The sequence below is a fragment of the Pelodiscus sinensis genome, unplaced genomic scaffold, assembly GCF_049634645.1.
Source record: "Pelodiscus sinensis isolate JC-2024 unplaced genomic scaffold, ASM4963464v1 ctg39, whole genome shotgun sequence".
In the NCBI taxonomy this organism is placed as follows: domain Eukaryota; kingdom Metazoa; phylum Chordata; order Testudines; family Trionychidae; genus Pelodiscus; species Pelodiscus sinensis.
This window is the reverse complement of record NW_027466048.1, coordinates 1,352,256-1,372,732: the sequence shown is the minus strand read 5'-3', so window position 1 is coordinate 1,372,732 and position 20,477 is coordinate 1,352,256. Positions and strand designations below refer to the sequence as shown.

At 60.0% G+C, this 20,477-nt stretch overlaps 1 protein-coding gene across 1 annotated transcript in view; it reads right to left on the bottom strand.

Annotated features, from left to right (window-relative positions):
- Nucleotides 1-13,114, bottom strand: part of LOC142826421 (maestro heat-like repeat family member 5) — a 39,933-nt gene extending 26,819 nt beyond the window's left edge. The window contains exons 1-9 of the mRNA XM_075918673.1: nt 13,104-13,114; nt 11,327-11,480; nt 10,791-10,940; nt 9,929-10,083; nt 9,193-9,319; nt 6,018-6,205; nt 5,149-5,286; nt 4,871-4,991; nt 487-621 (exon numbers count right to left, since the gene is read on the bottom strand). Coding sequence (XP_075774788.1) covers nt 487-621; nt 4,871-4,991; nt 5,149-5,286; nt 6,018-6,205; nt 9,193-9,319; nt 9,929-10,083; nt 10,791-10,940; nt 11,327-11,480; nt 13,104-13,114 — 1,179 coding nt within the window. The remainder of the gene's footprint in view (nt 1-486; nt 622-4,870; nt 4,992-5,148; nt 5,287-6,017; nt 6,206-9,192; nt 9,320-9,928; nt 10,084-10,790; nt 10,941-11,326; nt 11,481-13,103) is intronic.
- Between the last annotated feature and the right edge of the window lie 7,363 nt (nt 13,115-20,477).

The following is a 20,477-nucleotide window of genomic DNA, read 5'->3' as shown; positions in this document are numbered from 1 at the left end:
GCCCTTGAGCAGAGCCTGCCCTGTCGCCTGCCGAGAGCCGCTCCAGGCCCCGCCCACCGAGCTCTGACCCCGCCCCCCGACTCCTCTGCCGTTGCCAAGTCTGGGCTTTGTTGCCCGACTCCCCTCCCCCCACTGCCCTGAGTGACGACCTGAGTCTCCTTCCCCTCCCCACTGCCTCCACTGACCATGCTCTGCCAACGCGCGGGAGCAGGGACACCCCCTCGTGCCTGGTTTGCTCAGTAACGCACCCCCAGGAACTGGGCGCTGGGAGCACCACAGGCTTCCTCGGTCCCCTGGTGTCAGATCGGGGCTCCCTGGGGCACCGCTGAGAGGCAAGTCAAAGGCAAACTCCTCAGAGACAGGGCGACTTCCAGCCCACGACTGGGGCCCTCCCTCTGAGGCACCAAACCAGCCACACAGAGCACTGCTGTTCCCCACACTGGCTGGCCAGCAGTCACCCCAGCAAGCCCTGAGATGTGCCCTCACCTTCCCCGGCCAGAAGAGAACACTGGCCAGGCCTCGCAGACAGAGCCTCCGTATCGCAGGGTTGTTGTCTCGGCTCCATTCCATCAGGTGTTCCTGGAGGTCTGATTTGGTGACAGTGCTGAGGATGGAAGGACTCTGGAGAAACTGGAAAGAGAAAATCAGCGTCAGGCTAAGGAGCAGAAATCTGCCTTTGCTCTGTGCCTGCTCCATCATCTTTGCCAACTGGCCACTTTCTGCTGCACAAAATCTCTGGAGAGAAGGAGCCAGTGGCTGGTGTTTGAAATGGTCCATTCCTAGAAGGGCAACTAATCCACAAGGGTATGTCTACACTAGAAAGTTAGTTCGAACTAACGGACGTTAGTTCGAACTAACTTTCCTATGCGCTACACTAGCGCTCCGTTAGTTCGAACTTAATTCGAACTAACGGAGCGCTTAGTTCGAACTAGGTAAACCTCATTTTACGAGGACTAACGCCTAGTTCGAACTAGCTAGTTCGAACTAAGGGCTGTGTAGCCCTTTAGTTCGAACTAGTGGGAGGCTAAGGCTTCCCAGGTTTCCCTGGTGGCCACTCTGGCCAACACCAGGGAAACTCTATTGCCCCCCTCCCGGCCCCGGAGCCCTTAAAGGGCCATGGGCTGGCTACTCACTTTGTGCCAGTTGCAAGGCTGCCAGCACCCGTGCCTGCACAGCCTGCACCTGCCACAGGATGAGCCAGCCATCCGAGGGCTCCCAGCCCTCCACTGCTCCCCACGACCAGCCTGGCGGCTCCCGGGAGCCTGCCCGGGGGCGCAAAAGGCGGGCGCCCGCCTGGTCAAGTGCGGAGATCGTGGACCTCATCGAGGTTTGGGGGGAAGCCTCAAATGTCCACGATCTCCGCACTAGCCACCGGAACGCGGCCGTCTATGGACGCATGGCTGCCAGCCTGGCTGCCAGGGGCCACCAGCGCAGCCGGGAGCAGGTGCGCTGCAAGATTAAAGACTTGCGGCAGTCCTACTCCCGGGCCTGCCTGCCAGAGGCTGACCCGGAGGCCTGCCCCCACTTCCATGCCCTGGACCGCATCCTGGGGCCTCATGCCGTCCCTGCCCCCCGGGACGTGATTGACCCCGGGGCAGAGGGACCGCTCCTGGACACCGAGGAGGAGGAAGAGGGCTCTGAGAGCCAGGAGCCTGCCGCCAGCCTTCCCAGGACCCGGGACCCCCGAGGCACCCCACAGAGCCGCTCACCTGCATCATCAGAGGCCGGGGAGGCGTCCACCTGTGAGTACCCTCGTGTTCCCCTTATGTGTACGGGGGGCTGGGGCGAGAGGGAGCCCCGGGACCGTGCGCCTGGGCCTTGCCCACTACGGAGCAGCAGCTGGGGATCCTGCAGGGGCCCTGGCCTTGCAGAGGGGAGCTGGGTTTCACACACCTGGGCCCCTGGGGTAATTGACCGCTGGTCTTCTTGCACCACAGCTGCAGCACCGGGGACTGCAGGGCGCACCACACCGCCTGCAGCAGCCGCCCGCGCCCGGGCAAGCAGGACAGCCAGGAACCAGGAGGACTACCAGAGGCGGCATCTCCGGTTCCTGGACCGACAGCTCCGTCTCCAGGACCACTGGGTCCAGGAGGACCTCAGGCTGCGCCAGAGGAGTCTGGAGGCCCTGGAGGAGCAGGGCCGTGCCCTGCGAGGCCACCTCCAGAGCCTGCTAGACCGCTTTCCATTTCCTCCTCCCCCTGCTCCCCCTCTTGCTCCCCCTCTTGCTCCCCCTGCTCCCCCTGCTCCCCCTGCTCCTCCTGTTCCTCCTGCTTCCGCTCCTGCTTCCGCTCCTGCTTCATCCACACCCCCTGTCCTCTCTGCCCCCCCCTCCACAACCATTCCCCACCGACGCCCCCGGACCCGCAGTGTGGCGAGACGGGAGAGGCACCCAGACTCCCACCCCTGAGCTTTCCTTTCCCTTCCTCCCTTCCCTCCCCTCCCCTTCCAGCTCCCTCGTCCCAGGTTTCCCCCTCCCTCCCCCACCCCAGTTCTCTGAAATAAACAGACGTTTTTGTTTGAAAAACAGGTGTCTTTATTGTACAGTAGATAGGGAGGGGAAAGGGGAAGGGGGGGGGGTAGGGTGGAAGAAGGCCCCGGTGGGGCATGCAGGGAGAGGTCAGTCCTCCTCCTCCTCCACCTGGAAGCTCTCCCGCAGGGCTTCCCGGATCCGGATGGCCCCCCGCTGGGCTTCCCGGACGGCGGTGGTGCGGGGCTGACCGTAGTGTCCAGCCATGCGGTCAGCCTCAGCCATCCAGGCTGGCAAGAAAGCCTCCCCCTTCCGCTCACACAAATTGTGGAGCACACAACATGCCGCCACCACGGGAGGGATGTTGTGCTCAGCCAGGTCCAGACGGGTGAGGAGGCATCGAAAGCGGGCTTTCAGTCGCTCGAAGGCCCCCTCCACCACGATGCGGGCCCTGCTCAGCCTGTTATTGAAGGCCTGGCGGGAGGGATTGAGGTGCCCCGTGTAGGGCTTCATGAGCCAGGGCTGCAGTGGGTAGGCGGCATCCCCCACCAGGCAGACGGGCATGTCCACGTCCCCGACCCTGATGTGGCGGTCGGGGAAGAAGGTCCCGTCCTGCAGCCGCTGGCACACGGAGGAGTTCCGGTACACCCGGGCGTCGTGTGCTTTGCCGGACCAGCCCACATTTATGTCCGTGAACTGTCCCCGGTGGTCACACACGGCCTGCAGGATGACGGAGAAGTACCCCTTGCGGTTCACGTACCGGGACGCCTGGTGTTCCGGGGCACGGATGGGGATGTGCGTCCCGTCGATGGCCCCCCCGCAGTTGGGGAAGCCGAGGGCGCCGAATCCCCGGATGACGGCATCCGGGTCGGCGAGGCGGACCACCCTGCGGAGCAGCACCCGGTTGATGGCCTTGACCACCTGCGGAGAGAGACACAGCAAAGCGTCAATCAGTGGGGCGCCCGGGTGGCTGGGAGCATTCATGCCCTGGCAGTGCCCCGCGCCCCACTCCCGGAAGCAACCCCCCTGGCGGCGTGTAGTACGGCCGGGACAGCCCGACCCCTCCGGTGCGGGGCGCCTTCGCCTCCTCCCGCCCCCCCCTTTGTCCCTGGGGCGGCCCATCCCCTCCTCGCAGCCCCCCTCCCCCCCGGCTCGGTGGCCGACGAGCGCCGTACCTGCATGAGCACTGCTCCGACAGTGGATCTCCCCACGCCGAACTGGTTCCCGACGGATCGGTAGCTGTCCGGCGTGGAGAGCTTCCAGAGGGCGATGGCCACCCGCTTCTGGAGGGGGATGGCGGGCCTCATGCGAGTGTCCCTTCTTTGCAGGGCAGGGGCGAGCCACTCGCAGAGCTCCAGGAAGGTGTCCCTCCTCATCCTAAAGTTCTGGGTCCACTGTCGGTCGTCCCAGCGCTCCAGGACGATGCGGTCCCACCAGTCGCTGCTGGTGTCCAGACGCCAGATGCGGCGGGGCACGCCGGTGCCGGGGCGCCGCCGCGGCTCCTCCATGGCCCCCAGGGCGGCCAGGCGGAGAGGCAGGGGGCTGACGTTCCCCAGGTGGTGCCAGGCAGCCTCGAGCCATTGCTGGCAGGCTTGCAGTAGCAAGTCCAGAACGTGCACCAGAAGGTGCAGGGCGAGCCGTGGCTCCATGTTGCCACCTGCGGCAGTCCCCCCCGAAGGGAAGCACCGACACAGACGGGCACAGAGACCGACGCTTTGCTGTCCCTCGGCGAGGTTGGCAAGCAAGCAGGAAAAGCTGAGAACCGGCTGTCCAGGGGGGGGTCCCTTTAAGCACGAGCCTCAGATAGCCTCAGACAGCAGCCACACAAAGCAACTGCTGACCTGATGCCCTGCCAGAACCGGTTTCAGCTGCCCTTAAATGCCCCCCTGCGTCCAATCAGTGTGGACGCGCTAGTTCGAACTAGCAAAACGCTAGTTCGAACTAGTTTTTAGTTCTAGATGCGCTAGTTCGAACTAGCTTAGTTCGAATTAACTAATTCGAACTAAGTTAGTTCGAACTAGCGCTGTAGTGTAGACGTACCCCAAGCGCCTAATGAACTCCAGGGACAGAGGACTCTCTGGGCACCGCTAAGCGTCCTGGGCAGAGCGCTGTGGCAGAGGAAAAAGAAACCCCAGGGGAAGGCGAGGAGAGAGGCCCGGGCTTGGGGTGCTGGAGAAACATCTCCTCTTGTCACATGTCCCAGGGAGGTGCATGCAGCCAGGAGCAATCTCACCCTGCCCCCCTCCACTCTGCCCAGTCCCGCTAGTATCTGCGTGGGCAGAGGAGCTGGCTGGCTGTGAGATTGCTGAACCGCTGGCCATGGGCCCCAGCCCCTATTGGCCCAGGAGGGGTCTGAGCTGCTCTGCACAAGCCCACGTGTGCCAGGCCGCTCCGGACTCTCACCTCGGTGCAGAAAGTCAGGGCGATTTCTCTCAGCGCCTCCTCCTCCTCCCGACTCTGCACGATGGCGATGGCCTCTCTGAGAACCACAGGGACCTGTGGGTTCCGGTGCTCGACCATGGTTCTGGAAGAGCAAAGGGAAAGTCCCCGGGATTACCAAAGGGAGAGACAGTCCCTCCCCCATTGCGGGGCTGAGAGGGCCGGCTGGGGCAGAGGAGGATCTCCCGCCCAACTCCCATTGCCCAGACAGGCCGCAGGAAGAGGAAACTTGAGACTCCTACCTTGCGATCAAGCCCACCCCTCGGGAGAAGTGATGGCGGGAGGCGATCATTTCCCAGCCCTGCTGTAACTGGATACTGGCAAATTCCTTCCAGTATCTGGGCATGGAAAAGAGGGTCTTCACGGCCTCCAGGGACGTGCTAAACTCAAAAAGAAAAAAAAATCCTGGTGTCAGAAATCTACTGCAGCCCAACCCGCTCAAGGCCTGGGGAACAAGGCATGGTCAGCAGTAGCCGGTTTCCCCCGGGATGGACCCAGCACCCTGTCGGGGCTCACTGAGGTTTTGGCAGGTAGTGACACTGCAGCTTCTGCAGATGCTCGGTGCCCTCGCTCCCAATGGTCCAACACCCGACTCTTCGCTGGGGCCGGCACCAGGTCACTGGGCACATGGGCCAGATCCTTAGTTGGTGCGAGGGAGCAAAACTCTGCCCGTTTGCAGCAGCTGAGGTGCCTTCGGGCTCCCCGGCTCCCCCCAGGGGAGTCCACACGGAATCAGCTTCATGGTCCCTCTTGCTCCTGCCTGCCTGTGACACGGCCCCCCTGCCGGGCCGGGCCCCTGTGCTGCCGGCCTTGCTCTCTCTGCATGTGCTCTGGCGACCCTGCCCTGGGCTGGGGCCTTGTGGGGCCGAGGCCCTAACACTTCGGCAGGTGGCGCATGGGGAGGTACCAACGTGGTCCCTGCCTGTGCTGGGAAGGAGCCGGCCTGTAGGCAGGGTCAGAGGAGTAAGCGTGACTCACAAGCACACGGGTGCCCAGCACCGCTCCGCCCAGACAGACCTGCCCAGAACTGCGCCTGGGCTCCGCAGGGGCCGTGTGTGACCTGCGGGTGCAGCAGATCAAATCTGTTCTTCCCCTTCCTTTCTGCCGTTACCTCAAGGGGCTGAGGCGGCTGGATCCCTCAGGGCTGGATTTCTGGCTGGCCGTCCAGGTCCCTGGCAGGCGCAGGTCCAGCACATGCTGCACCTGCCTGACGCAGAGGAGGAGCAAGTGGGGAAACATTTGCAAGATGGCTTCTCGGTATCCCCACAGGAAAAAGATCTCATAGAGCGTGTCCATAGCCTGGAGTCAGAACGAGACAGAAAAGTCACTGAGCTGACCCCACCTCCCATCCGCTCCCATGGCATTTTGCTGTCATGCTGGTGCCGTTTCTCACATCCTTGTGGCTTATGAGGAAGGAGGGTTAGTTCCTCAGGGGGAGGGGAGATGTGATGGCCCCTGACCCGTCTTCCATTGCTAGAATGGGTGCAGAAGGGAACCTCTTGGAAAGATCAGAAGAGTCCAGCTGACATTATTCCCCATTATCTCTCTCCATGGCCTAGCCCTCGCCCTTCGCCTTCCCAGGCCTGACCGGAGGAGGTGACACCATCATGAGGAGACCCAAACTTCTAGGCGCATGTACAGGGCATCCCACGATCCCTCTGCTGCCTGAGTAACTCCAGTGCCACAAGCAGCAGGGAGCCGGGGCGATGCCAGGAGGTCGATGCAGTTTCAGTCCAGACCCCACGTTGCTCCCGGCGACTGACTTTCCAGCAGCTCATGGTTTGCAGGTCCTCGTTTTCACTCCCCCATCGTGCAGGGCTGCTTGTGTGTTCTGGGCCTGTAGTAAAAACTAAGTGTGCTTCTTCCCCTCCATTGCTTAAGCTCGATACAGAGGATGAGACAACCTGACTGCAGAGGAGTCATCCATAACTATCAATGAGTACCCCTACTCATGAGAAGATGGGATAATTGGCAGATTGACGAGCCTTAGAGCGGAGCAAGCCCCCCGAAAGGACGACTGACAACAGGATGAACCTTCGAGAGATGTTCTGGGAACACTCACATCAAAAGATAACATTCCGGTCACAAGCGGACAGAGCGAGATCCATGGATTTTAACAAGAAGGAGGAATATATAAAGCAGGGCGCTTTGCTATGGAACTTTGCGTTCGTCTGCCACACTATCTGGAGAGGAGTATCAGATCGATCGACCGACAAGGCCCTGCTCCCCACTGTGTTCAATCTACGTGGCCACTAGATGGACACAGACTCTGGACTGGTAACTATATCATCTGGCAGAGCTGTGTATGCATGATGTTTTGTGTGTAGGTGTGTGTTTGAAAAGCATAAGCAACTGTTGTATTCTCAATCAATGCGGCGTACTGCCTTTGCCCCATAAAAGATCTCGTGTGCTTCGTTTAAGCATAACAGCGTAGCCCACTAGCAGGAGGGTAGACTAATGGCTTGTGCTGCTCTTCTAGAAGGGTGCCACCAGATCTAAGTTCCTTGCTGATCTCAAACCAGGACCCCTGGGGCCAGCACTGAGGTTGACCATCTCCCTGGCTTGTGTCTGCCCCTTGCTGCCAGGCCTTGGAGGGTTGGGTCACTCCTTTGCTCTTGGAGAACATCCCCCCAAGATCCCAAACTACTTCACCAGGGTCAATGGGAACTTCTGCCGGGTCGGGTTCCAATCCTCCTGCCCCAGTTAGAGGGACCCCGACCGTGCTGCTTCTTTGACTCTCTCAGATGCCCCGGCTTGGGGTCTGGCTTCCCTGGCTCCTCTGAGGCCACGTAGTCCTCAAGCAGGGAGACAGTTTCAGCGAGGGCACCGGGCGGTGTCGCTGCGCCCATTCCTGCCTGCCCCCGGCAGGATCCGTGTCACGGGCGCGATCACAGAAGACTCCTTGGGGGCGTTTCCCAGAGCGCTGGCAAAGCCGCTGACACTCGCTTCTTGGCACTCAAGAGCTTCTCGCTACACTGTCCTGCTGGGCCAGGTCTCCTGGTCTCCCCCAGCCGAGGCACAGAGCAGAGACCCTCCCCCGCCCCCAGAGCTATACAGACATTGAGTCTATTGTGGTCTGAGGTCACAACTGTTTACACAACGCTTGATAGTGAACAAAAGTGATTTTATTAAGCACTAGCTGTGGGATTTATGTGTTTGCAAGTGAGAAAGGGCAGAGCAAAGTGAATTACAAATGTCAAATAAGAAGAAACGCATCCGTAGTTTTAACACACACTCGAGCCTCTTACAAACTCACCCTCCAACTGTTCTTATTTGGGTTAAACCTCCCAGCAAGGGCAGGTCTTTTCCCTGGGGTCTCTGGCTCTCTCTCTGGGGAGTTCTATGCCTGGCACAGACACAGGGGCAGCTCACTTCTCTGGGGTTCATAAAAATCACTGTGGATGGGAATGTGGAACACTCTCCCCACCTTCTATGGAAAATTACTCGCTCAGACGTTACCCTTTGCACTTTGGGTATGGAAATGAAATGAAGTAAGAAAAGATCATGAGTAAATAAAGGGGGAAAGGGAATCTAGTCGTCAGGTGGGTATTTTTCTTTACTTTTGGCTGGTTTGAATTTCTCTGTGTGAATCTTTTTTTTTAAGTTTTCTTGCAGGTCCCCACGTTCTGTGCTCAGAGTGGAGATCAGCCCTGGCACGTGGTGTCCCGACCCTGCACTGGGGCTGCAGAGGTGAAGCCTGGCTGCCTAGCAGAGAAGGTTGCACCCCCACAGGCGTGCTGGGCGGGCTCCAGCTGGAGGTAGCTAGAAAGGCCGGTGGAGCAGCTCAGAAAGGGCAGACGCCTAGGGGCTCCCGAGGAGAAGCACATGTGCACCCGGACGCCGTCACCAGTCAGCAGGGAACCGCAGCAGAAGCCCCGGTTTGGAGGAAAGAGACGGCGCTCAGGATGGGAGAGAAGCTGGCAGGAAGCAGCCCAGGGCGGGTAGTTGAACCCCGGGTGCTTGGCGTCTTTCGGCTGGATTCCCCACCCAGCTAGTGGTGCCCCACTCCAACGCTGACAGGGTGCACTGGGACTCGGTGGAGAGGGTGGCCTGGGTCCCCCTGCCCCTCCACACCAATCCCACCAGGAGTTCTAACACACCTCTGGCTGCTAGGCCTGTGTGAAGGGAGCTGCCCTGTTGATGTGGAGCACAGGGAGTTAAGCCCTGTGTGCAGGGAGCTGCAGGGTTGATTTGGAGCATTGGGACGCACACGGGGTTGAGCTCCAAGTGAGGGGCCTCCGTGTTCGGTGGCGAGTTCGCTACGTGACAGCTCCAGTCTCACTTACGGCCAGAGACACGCTGCGGCTCCTCTCCTCCCGGTGGCTCTTCCGGAGCTTGTCCAGCAGCTGGTGCAGCACGTGCCGGGAGAGCTGTGCTTCTTCCCCCAAGGCCTTCCACAGCTCCCTGGCACCTCTGCAAGGTCAGAAACCGAAATCAGAGCGTCCCTGCTTGCCCCCCCTTGTCTCCCCAGGGAGAGGCTGGGAAGGCCGGCGGGAAAGGGGGCCTTAGAGGAGACGCCCGGGGGCTGGAAGGCTGAGGCGGGTGAGTCCCTTCCGCGAGCTCTTCATTTATTCCCTTCCCCAGAGGCCTCATTGCTCCTGCAGCCTGTGCCGCTGCTTCCAGTAACTGCCCTGGGGCTGCGCACAGCGTGACACCACCCAGCCCAGCCTGCACCAAAGGCTGCTCGGTGACATTTACGCTGGAGTCACGGCCCAGGGATGCTCCCCATAGCCTGGTCCTGCCCCTCTGGTGGAGCTGGTGGGAAGGGGGGTGACCCACAGAAATCAGGAGCCTGCTGGAACTCTCCAGGGACCTGTCACGTCTGCACTCTGGGCAGGGAAGAGGGAGGGGCTGGTTTCCAAGGGGCTGGGCCTGGGCATCTCCCCTCAGGAGGCAGGGACAGCCCCGGGCCCAGCAGGGAGCTTGCTCCATCGCTGTGGCCTGCCAGGCCTTTCCCGCGCTCTGCCCTGGAGGAGGAGGGAGGGGCAATCAGGGGCTGAGGTGATAACAGCCTCTCCCTACCTCTCCCATGGCGGCGCGTGGGCCACACAGGCTGGAACCACGTCCCGGGGGTGGGCGCGAGCCAGCAGGGCGATGGTTCCCAGCGCGGCTCTTCTGGCTCTGGGGTCCTCGACGTCGTCCAGCCAGGTGAAAATCTCTCCCACGACGTCTCCCACCTGGAGGCAGCCAGAAAGCTGAGGGGGGGGGGGGGATTGCCCAAGAGCGGCCTCCTGCCAGGTCACCCCTCCTGGCAGACGGCGCTCGGAGAAGGGCAGGAACGTCACCAAGTCACTGAGCCGCTCTTGGTCCCAGGTCCCCGTGTCACGCGGGTAGAATTCCTGCCTCCCCAGAGGGCGATGGAGCTCAACTGATCAGGGGAGTGACTGATGCTCACACCTCCTAGGAAGGGGCTGTAGAAATGGACTCGGGCAGAGCCCTCCCTGCACCAGTCTAATTCCCGGGGGGGGGGCACCGGAGCCGGTGGGGCCGGGCAGCAGGATCACACATCACAGGCACCGGGGCAAAGTGCAAAGCCAAATGGTTCCTGCTGCACCCGTGGGTCACACGAGGGCCCTGCAGGGCACGTGAGGAAACCCCGTCCGCTCCGGGAGCCCAGCGTGGCGCCCCCTCGGCAGACTCTGTCAGTGCCGCGCTCCAGGGCGGGGCTGTGACCCACCTGCCGTGGGGCTGGGCTGGCCCCAGGGACGTGTCCAAGCTCCAGCGCGCAGAGCTCTGGAAACACCTGCCCACCCCAGCACCGAATGGAAAGGGGCTGAGCCGACCTGCCAGACCGGGACCCTGTGCCCCAGGGCCGGTTTCCTCAGAGCCAGTTCTCCCAGCCCCTCTCCCCACACGCCCCTGCCCCTCGCCGGGCGTCTCTTACTCGCTCCATGCGGGCGCTGTGCTGGGACACGGTGGCTCTCAGCGCCTCCTCCGCCGCCCGAAAACTCTCCAGGGCGGGGGCCGGCAGAGCCTTCACGGCTGCCAGCAGCAGGGCTGTGGGCTGGGCTGAGGCAGGGGGCTCCCCAAGGGTCTGCAATGAACAGGGGCAGAGCCTGTAGGGACTGAGCATTTCCACTGGGCAGCTGCCCTGGGACACTCGCTCCCTGGGGGCTGGCAGGGCCTAGTGAGCATGGAGGAGCCTGCTGAGACCTTTGATTGAGCAGCCTCCCCCGGTGCCAGGCGAGGGTTTGGAGAGCTCTTGCAGAGCCCTGCTTCCACCCTCGGCGTGGTGCTCCCAGAAAGCCCCCATATTACACGGCTTTGCTCCAGGGAGCTGGTCACACGTAGGAGTGTTTCCTTTGGTCCCTGAGCCGGGGGGGGGGGGGGGGGTGTTCTCCTCTGAGACACCGGCTCCGGCACATAGTCACGTGCCCCGCAGGGGATGCTTCCCATTGGCTCAGTCACAAGCCTCATTACCATATTCATGTGGGCGCTGCTCTGTGCTAATGGGGTGGGCCGGCGGTCTGGTTCCTCCTCCTCTTCGCTCCCTTCCGCCCCGTTGGGCGTCTTCTGGGAGAGCTCGTTCTCCACCCCTGGAGCAGAGGAGACGCGCTGGTTTGAATGTGTTACCCTGGGCGACAGCAGGACACGGGGCCCAGAGCCCTGACGTGACTTGCCCAGGGTCACACAGCAAGGTGCTTGCAGGGCCGAGCAGAGAGCGCCGCTCCCATGACTCTCAGCTGGGGGCTCTCCCCACTGGGCTTCTCTCCCCTAGGGGCAGAGTCTCTCCCACGGTGCGTTCTCCTCTCCCCGGCCCTCGCCCCCTTCCTGCAGTGATGGGAACAGGCCTCGTTTCCCGTGTGACACCCCAGGAAGTGATGGCCCAGCCCAGCCCAGTTCCCAGTTGAGAGCTGCTGCGACCTTTGGACGGGGTGACCCCTGGTCCCTTTTTAACGGTTCTGTTCCCTCCTCTCCAGCAGCTGCTGCTGGCGCAGGGGGTTGGAGCTGCCCCTCGGCTCCCATCCAAGGATCCCTGGAAGCTGCGTGCGAATCCCTTTCCTGATTGGCTGGGGAAGGACATGGGGCACTCGCTCTCCTGTGGTGGAGGAGGGTGTCCTGCCTCCAGCCTCCACCCCGTCCCCCCACCCCTCCCAGCCCCCTGCAGAGTCCGTACTGGCTGGGGGAGCAAATCAGGGAGCCAGGACGTACTTGGGGGATCATGTGACCCAGACCATGCTGAAGGGGAGGAGGGATCAATTGTGCTGCATTGGCTGCCACCGCCCACATGGGAAAGCTGGGGAGGTTACAGGCGCCTTCAGATCAGGCCAACTTCTCTACTTTGCTCCAAGTCTTCCCTGCGCGGTGAACTGCGAACAGGGCAGCAGCCTCCCTCGCACCCTCCTCCTCCCCTGCCTCCCGCTGGGGAATTGGCCCAGCAGGGATCCTGTTTTCTCCCGTTACACTCCCCTGATGCTCATTTAGTTCTGTTTATTCTCTGCCTGCTCCTTTGCCCCTGCTCTCCCCAATTCACACCCAATATATTTTCTTCCACACCCACGGCCTATTGAAAATACATATTTATACCCACGGGTTTGGGTCCACACACCACACACCACCGCGATATTGGTGTTGCACATGAGAAAATTCAGTCGGCCCAAGGTTGGAAAATCTTAGCGGGAACACTGCTCCTACCCCCTTGTCTGACAGCCGGTGAGAGGGGACCTGGCTCCGTGGCCACCAGAGCCCTCTGGGAACAGGGGCTGTAGGGGAGCCCTCCTGGCACAGCACGTAGTTACCTCCTGTTCACACACAGCCCCTTGCTGCTCCTCTTTCTACACCCTGAGCTACCCCCGCCCTGCCCGAGCTCCTGTTTCAAACTTTTGGAGCTGAGCAGCCCCCTCCCTTGCTTGAGTCAAAATTTGTATTGTGGCTCCCCAAGCCATTTCCAGGAGAGGCTGGGTGGCCTGGGGGGAGATCGAAGGGGGGGGGTGGGGATTTGCTTGAGCCTTCTGGGCCCAGCTCCCAAAATAGAGGATCCAGGCAGAGAAAGATGACTGGATCTATAACACGGGGCTGGGAGGTGTATAACTGGTAAGAAAGGAAACATTATTAATCAAAATCAAAATAATTAACCAAAGGGGCCGGGGGGGGGGGATTTGGTGTTAGGATTCACCCCTCCACTGCTCCAGCCCCATGGAGAGCGGAGGGAGACAAGAAAGGACCAGAGTTCAAGGATTCCTATGGGCCAGATTACCTCTTTTCCATACCCGTGATAGTAGATTTGTATGACCTGCCCTAGCTTTTGGGGTGAGTCCAAGATGAGGGGTTCGGTGTGCGGGAGGTGGCTGCCAGGGCATGGGATAAGGATAGTGGCGCAGGAGGGAGTAAGGGTGGGAGTGTGGGTGGGGGGTAGGGTGCTGGAGTGGCCTGGGACTTTGGGTGCTGGAGGCGGTGAGGTCTGAACAGGAGGGAAGGTGCAGGAGCCGGCTGGGGTAGGGTATCTGGAAGGGAGGGAGGTGCCGGATTAGGTTGGGGATGCCAGACCCCCAGAGACCTGTGCCCTGCCATTGTCTGTTCTTCCCACTTCAGGGAGGAACCTGCCCCCCTGTACCAGAGCGTCTGGCACTCGATGGATTCCAGCCTCTGAGGAGCCCATCGCTGTCCCAGGAGACGGCCCTAATGCTCAAGGCTTGTACAGTGACTGGGGTCAGTGTCCCTCACATGCTCCCCTCTCACCGGGTGGGTTGTATCCTCACCTGTGGGATCCAGCTGGTCTTTGTCTGGGCTCTCCGGTGGCTTCTCCTCCTCTGGCTCCTCCTGCTTCTCCGCTGAGTTCTTCTTCCTCTTCTTCAGGGAGAAGCGTGTCCACCGCCTGGGAGAGGAAGCTCTTCTCTCCTCCTCAGCCTCTGCCAGGGAGCTGCCACACTGGCTGCAGGCACAGAGTCTTCTTATGCCTGACAGGATCTTCCAGGAGCCTCTGGTTCTCTTGGGCTCCTCAGGCAAGGCCTGCTCCTGCTGGCTGAGGCCGGCGCATGCCTCGGCTGCTGCAGGTTGGACCACCACCCGGAGCACTCGGCTGTGTCTGTGCTCCCTTGAGGTGAGTCTTTCAAAGAAGGAACACAGCCTGGAAGAAAAAGAAGGAGCCAATGGGTTTTTCTGCCCTGGAAAGGCAAGACATTAATCTGCCAGGATTCAGATACAAGAGCGCTCTATTGAAACCATCCGCTTCTCTAAGAGCCAGAACTGGTCCATAGAACCCAGTCAAAGGTGAAGACACATGGGGCTGTGGGTGACAGGAATTCTTATGGGGAATTTCTAGGGCCTGTGTGGTGCAGGAGCTCAGACTCGGGGAGCAGGGCTGTGCCTTCTGGCCTTACAGCCTGGGACTCTAGGGGCTGATGACCCTCAAGTTATAGAAGTGGCTGAAGTTCATCCTCCATTTGCTCTTAACGGCTTTGGGCCTGCAGTCGCCGTCCTACTGGTGGAAGGGAAGCTGTTGCTAGTTGTGGGTTCGGTGGGGGTAGGAGGCTGAGCCTGGCATCTCTCTGCTGTCCCCAGTGCTGGTTGTGGGGCCCGGGTGGCATGGTGGCTTCTGAGCTGCTCCCAGGGAGGGGCCATGTGGGTTAACTAAATTAACATTATTCCTACTCTAAACTGTACAGGATTTGGATTTGTTATTTTGGGAAGTCGACAAAGAGGCAGAAGAAACTGGCCTATCTAACTGGAATTATTTAGGATTCTAGCTGTGATTCACTGGGTAGTGCCTTTCTGGGCTTCAGCAGATGGAATCCAGATAGTTACTATCTTTTAGAAGCTACCACAGCAAATAGTAATTGTTCAGTGAAATCAGATGTATTATAGATTGTTCTTAAGCAGTTCTGAATCTCACTGGGCCTCAGAAACTGATCCCTTTGGAGTCAGTTTTGCTTTGTACAGACTTGCAACATGCTTTTGTGAAATCCTCCTGAGTGTTTTATACTTGATTTGCCTTTGGTGGCAAAACTCAATGAGCTATTTCCTTCTCTTCAGTCTGGTGTTTTCCATCCTGTGCTACTAACCCTTCCACTATCGCTCCAGAGAACTGTTATGTTGTTTTGAATAAGGGAGAGAAGGAATCACCCCTGAGGCACCCATCTGTTGCCCTGACATGTCATCTGGGGAGGTATGCCGCCTGCCAGGGGCCCATATCCCAGATATTACGGAGGCATTGCTGAGGAATATCCAACCTCCTGACTACTACCCCCTGCTTCTCATCCATGTGGGCCCTAATGATACTGCAAGGTGTGACCTTGAGAGGAGCTAGGGTGATTACGGGGCTGTGGGAGCACAGGGGAAGGAGTTTGGCGCACAGGTGGTGTTCTCCTTAGTCCTTCCTGTCAATTTTCGGGGCCCAGGCAGAGACAGGTACATCCTGGAGGTGAGTGCCTGGCAGTAAAGATGGTGCCACCAAGAGGGCTTTGGCCTCCTTGACCACGGGACGCTGCTCCGAGAAGAAGGACTGCTGAGCAGAGATGGGGTTCACCTTTCGAGGAAGGGGAAGAGAGTATTTGGTCACAGAGTGGCTAACCTAGGGTACGTCTACACTACAATTTTAATTCGAACTAACTTAGTTCGAATTAGTTAATTCGAACTAAGCTAATTCGAACTAACGCGTCTAGAACTAAAAACTAGTTCGAATTAGCGTTTTGCTAATTCGAACTAGCAAGTCCACATTGAGTGGACCCTGAACAGGGCTTAAGGATGGCCGGAAGCAGTGCCGGCAGGGCATCAGAGGAGGACTTAGAGCGTGGAGATGCTGTCTCAGGCTAGCCGAGGGCTGCGCTTAAAGGGTCCCGACCCCCACCCCGGACAGACAGTTCTCAGGGGTGCCCCGCATGCAAAGCAGTCCTGGCTTGGAGTGCCCAGAGTACCCACACTGGGCACATCACACCACTCGGCCATCAGCCCAGCTGCACTTGCCGCAGGCTGCCATCTGGGGAGAGGGGGCAATTGGGGGGCTGCAGGAGAGCTTCCATCCCCAGAAGCCCGCAGAGCCAGCCCAGTCCTCCCCATCAGGGGCTCGTACCCCATTCCTCCCTCACCTCCTTCCACTTACCCTTCCCTAGCCCCCCTTCTTATTGATGTACAAAATAAAGATAACGTTTCTTCCAACATTGACTCTGTCTTTATTGAACAAAACTGGGGGAGACTGGGAAAAGGAGGTGGGAGAGGGGAAGAGAAAGGCTGGGAGAGGGGAGGGCAACTAACATGATCAGGGGTTGGGAACAGGTCCCAGATGAAGACAGGCTACAGAGACTGGGACTGTTCAGCTTACAAAAGAGGAGATGGAGCGGGGACAGGATAGAAGGCTGGAGAGGGATGGCACGAGACAAATGGCTTGGTCACTGTCTTCGGTCCATCCCCTCCAGGGTCCCTAGGGTTGGCCGCTGTCGGCAGACAGGCTACTGGGCTAGATGGACCTTTGGTCTGACCCAGTACGGCCATTGTAAGCTCAGGGCTCAGGGTCGGGGGTCTCAGTGGACCCCCTTGATTTTCATGCACACCTGCTCCTGGGTGGCCAGGCTGGCAGCTCTCCTGCCCTAGACGGCCACTTTCCTGTGCCTAGTGCGGAGATCGTGGACGAGGTCCACGATGTCCGCACTAGCCCAGGAAGGTGCCCGCCTGTTGCGGTCCAGGGCAAGCTCCCGGGAGCCGCCAGCCTGGTCCCGGGAAGAGGGGGTGGGCTGGGGGACATCGGGTGGCTGGCTCGATCCGTGCCAGGTGCAGGGTCTGCTGGCTGGGTGCTGGCAGGCTTGCACCTGGCACGGGCACCGTAGCCAGCCCGTGCCCCTTTAAGGGGTCCGGGGCCGGGAGGGGGGCAGACGAGTTTCCCTGGTGTTGGCCAGAGTGGCCACCAGAGAAACCTGGGGAGGGCTAGCCTCCCACTAGTTCGAATTAAGGGGCTACACAGCCCTTAATTCGAACTAGTAAGTTCGAACTAGGCTTAATCCTCGTAAAATGAGGTTTTCCTAGTTCGAACTAAGCGCTCCGCTAGTTGGATTTAAATTCGAACTAGCGGAGGCGCTAGTGTAGCGCCTATGAATGTTAGTTCGAACTAACGTCCGTTAGTTCGAACTAACATTGTAGTGTACACATACCCCTAGTGAGAAGGGCTTTAAACTAGTTTTGATGGGGACAGGTGGCCAAAGCCCACAGGCAAATGAAAAACATGGAGACCTGGGAGATGGGTTGGAAATGGGAGGGAGCATGGGCTATAACAGCAGAGAGAAAGGAGGGACAAGGCAGAAGTGAGGGGGGCAAAATCCAATCGGTATCTTAGATGCCGGTGTACAAAGGCAAGGAGGACGGGGAATAGGCAGGAAGCACTTGAAGTGCTAATAAAGAAACACAAGGATGACCCAGTTGGTATCCCAGAGATTTGGTGGGATAATACACACAATTGGAATATTGATACCGAAGGGTACAGCTTGCCCAGGACTGACAGGCAGGGATAAAAGGGAGGAGGTGTTGCCGTATCTATTAAGAATGTACACGGGGCTGAGGAGAAGCTAAGCGTAGAAGACAGACTTGTTAAGAGTGTCTGGGTTAGGTAAAAAGAGGTAAAAAGAAGGGTGATGTCATGCTAGGGGTCCACTCCAGCCCACCAACCCAGGCAGAAGAGGGGACTGGACTTCAGAAAAGCAGACTTGGCTCCCTCAGGGAAGTGATGGGCAGGATTCCCTGAGGTGCTAACATGAAGGGGAAAGGAATCCAGGAGAGCTGGCAGGATTTTAAAGAAGCCTTAATGAAGGCACAAGACCAAAGCATCCCGATGCACAGTAAGAAAAGCAAATATGGTGGACAACCAGATGGGCTTAGCAGGGAAATCCTTCGTGATCTTAAGTAGAAACAGGAAGTTCATAAGAAGTGGAAACTTGGAGAGATGACTTGGGAGGAGTCTAAATATACTTGAGAATGCAAGGGAGTCGTCCTGAAGGAAAAAGCACAATTGGATTTGTAGCTAGCAAGGGATGTGATGGGTAACAAGAAAGGTTTCTACAGGCATGTGTCACGTTCCTGGATTTTGAGGGGAGCAGCCAGATCACTGCTGCACCCATGGGGGTGTGTTTGCCCCAAAAGTGGTATAAAGGGGGCCATGTGAGGTTGTGACGGCGCGTTGGGGTCCCCCGTCTCCTGCACCCCGAAATGGCGCAAACAGACTGCACCAGCCAGTGGAATTGAGGGTGGTTTACTGCTCCTCCAGCACAGCGCAGCACAGATGTAATCTGGTCACAGGAACTGGGCTAGGATGCCTCAGGCCCCCTTGAGATGGGGGAGACTGGGCCCCTAAACTCCAGCTCCTCTCCCTAGGCTGTCTCATCCATGCCCTCCGACAGCCAGCAACCAACTCCCTAACTTCCAGCCCTGCCCCCCAGCCAAGGCAGCATTCCACCTTCCTTTGTTCCTCTCCATGGGGGGTGTCTGGCCACTGGTTTGCATAGTGACTCATCCTGTTTGGCTGGGTCGTGGTACCCACGGCAGCCAGTGGGGGTTCCCCCAGAGCCAGCAGCATAGAAACCAGCCAGGTACCCCCACTACGTCACAGTTCTCCCCCCTCCGAGAGCGAACTGAGCAGGGTCACTCCGCTCGTGACCTAGGGAAGTTCGGGTCCTCTGCGTGGGAACCCGCCCTGGGGACATGGGTGCTCCCCTTGACTCGGGCCGGCCGTGGCGAGGCCCCACATGAGCTGGCTTCCCTCTGTCCACTCGCCGCCCCGCTCCAGGGCGACTGGCGCAGGCCTGTCCTCGGGGGTCACACCCACCCTTCCGCTGGCCTTGATCTCTGGCCAGGGTCTCTCGGGCTGGGGCCATGAGCCCAGCGAGCCTTCTCTGGACAGCCAGGGCGGCTTCCACCCCCGATGCTCCATCCAGGGAGGACTTCCCCTCCCATAACTCTCTCAGCCAGCCCAGAGGGTCTATCTGGGGTAGAGACCCCCAAGCCGCTTTCCTCCTGTCTTGGGCCTTCCCGCCCCTCTGGCAGGAGTCACAGGACCGGCAGTACCGCTGCACGGCTGTAAAGATTCCCGGCCAGTAGAAGTGCTGGAGCAGCCTCAGCCGGGTGCTCCGGATCCCCCGGTGGCCCCCAACGGGGACATCGTGGGCCAAATACAGCAGCTTGAGGCGATACTTTTGGGGGACGACCAGCTGCCGCTGGACCCCCCATGCCCTCGCCTTCCTGGGGGGGAGCCACTCACGGAACAGGAGCCCACGCTCCCGCAGGAATCTCTCCTGGCCACCTCTCCCCCGGGGCTGAGCTGCACGGAGGCCAGCCTGGTCCCTCAGCCTCTGCAAGGAGGGGTCTGCCTGCACCTCAGCCTGGAATTCAGCTGCTGAGGCAGGGATCGGGACCTGTCCCCCACCTCTGCCTAGGTCCGGAGTCCCAGCCTGGCTGGACCCCGTGTCCACTGGGATGGGACCCTGAGGATGCTGCCAGGAGTCCTTCCCTGGACCCACGTTGTCAGCCCCCTGCTGGCTCTGGCTCCAGGTAGTGACTAGAGCCCTCTGGGATTCATGGGGCCACTCCTCTAGGTCGTTCCCCATCAGCACCTCGGTGGGCAAGTGCGGGTGCACCCCCACTTCCTTGAGGCCTTCCTTCGCCCCCCATTTCAGATGCACCCTGGCTACAGGCACCTTAAACGGGGACCCGTCTATGCCCTTCAGGGTCAGCTGCGCGTGGGGTAGTATCCGCTCCTGGGCCACTATGTCAGATCGGGCCAGAGTCACCTCCGCCCCCGTGTCCCAGAAGCCCGTCACCTTCCTACCATCCACCTCCAGGGGTATGAGGCACTCGCTCCGCAGGGGCCGTCCTGCCCCCACCCGGTACACGGAGAAATCCGCCTCCTGAGAATCAGACCTCCCAGGGGAGGTGCACTGAGCATCCTTCCCCTCTCTCTGAGCTGAGGTTTGCCTGCCAGCCCCTGCCTCTGGGGCAGCCTGCCCTTCCTCCCGCCCCAGCCAGTTAACCCTGGACAGTCCCCGGTCCTGGGACCTGGTGCACTGAGCCCTCTTGTGGCCTTTTTGCCCACAGCGATGGCAAGTTAGGCTTTGGGCTGTCTCTGTCCAGGCCCTGGCTGGTTCTCTGGGGCGCAGACGACCTGTTCCTTGGTCTCGCCCCGTAGTTGACTCCCTCCGTCGCTCAGCCGAGATCCGGTCTCTGCGCGGTTCCCTCTCTCTCCGGGACTCCCGTTCACACCCGGACCGGCTCTCCGTGAACTCATCCGCCAGCCTCCCGGCCTCCTGGGGGTTCTCTGGTCTCCGGTCCTTGAGCCACAGCCTCAGTTTGGGTGGGCACGCTTCATAGAACTGCTCCATCATGACCAGCTTGAGCAGCTTCTCTGCGGTCTGGGCTCCAACTCCAGACACCCACTTGCGGCAGTATTGCGCCAGGCGGGAGGCCAGGTCCACATAGGTCTCCCGTGGCCCTTTCTGTACCCCCCGGAACTTCTTCCTGTATATCTCGGGGGTCAGCCCGAACTTGTGCAGCAGGGCCTCCTTGACTCGGTTGTAATCCCCTGGCTGTAGGTCCTCCAGCTGACTGAGCACTCCGGCCGCCTCCTGGCTCAGTGCGGGGATGAGCTCCTGCAGCCAGT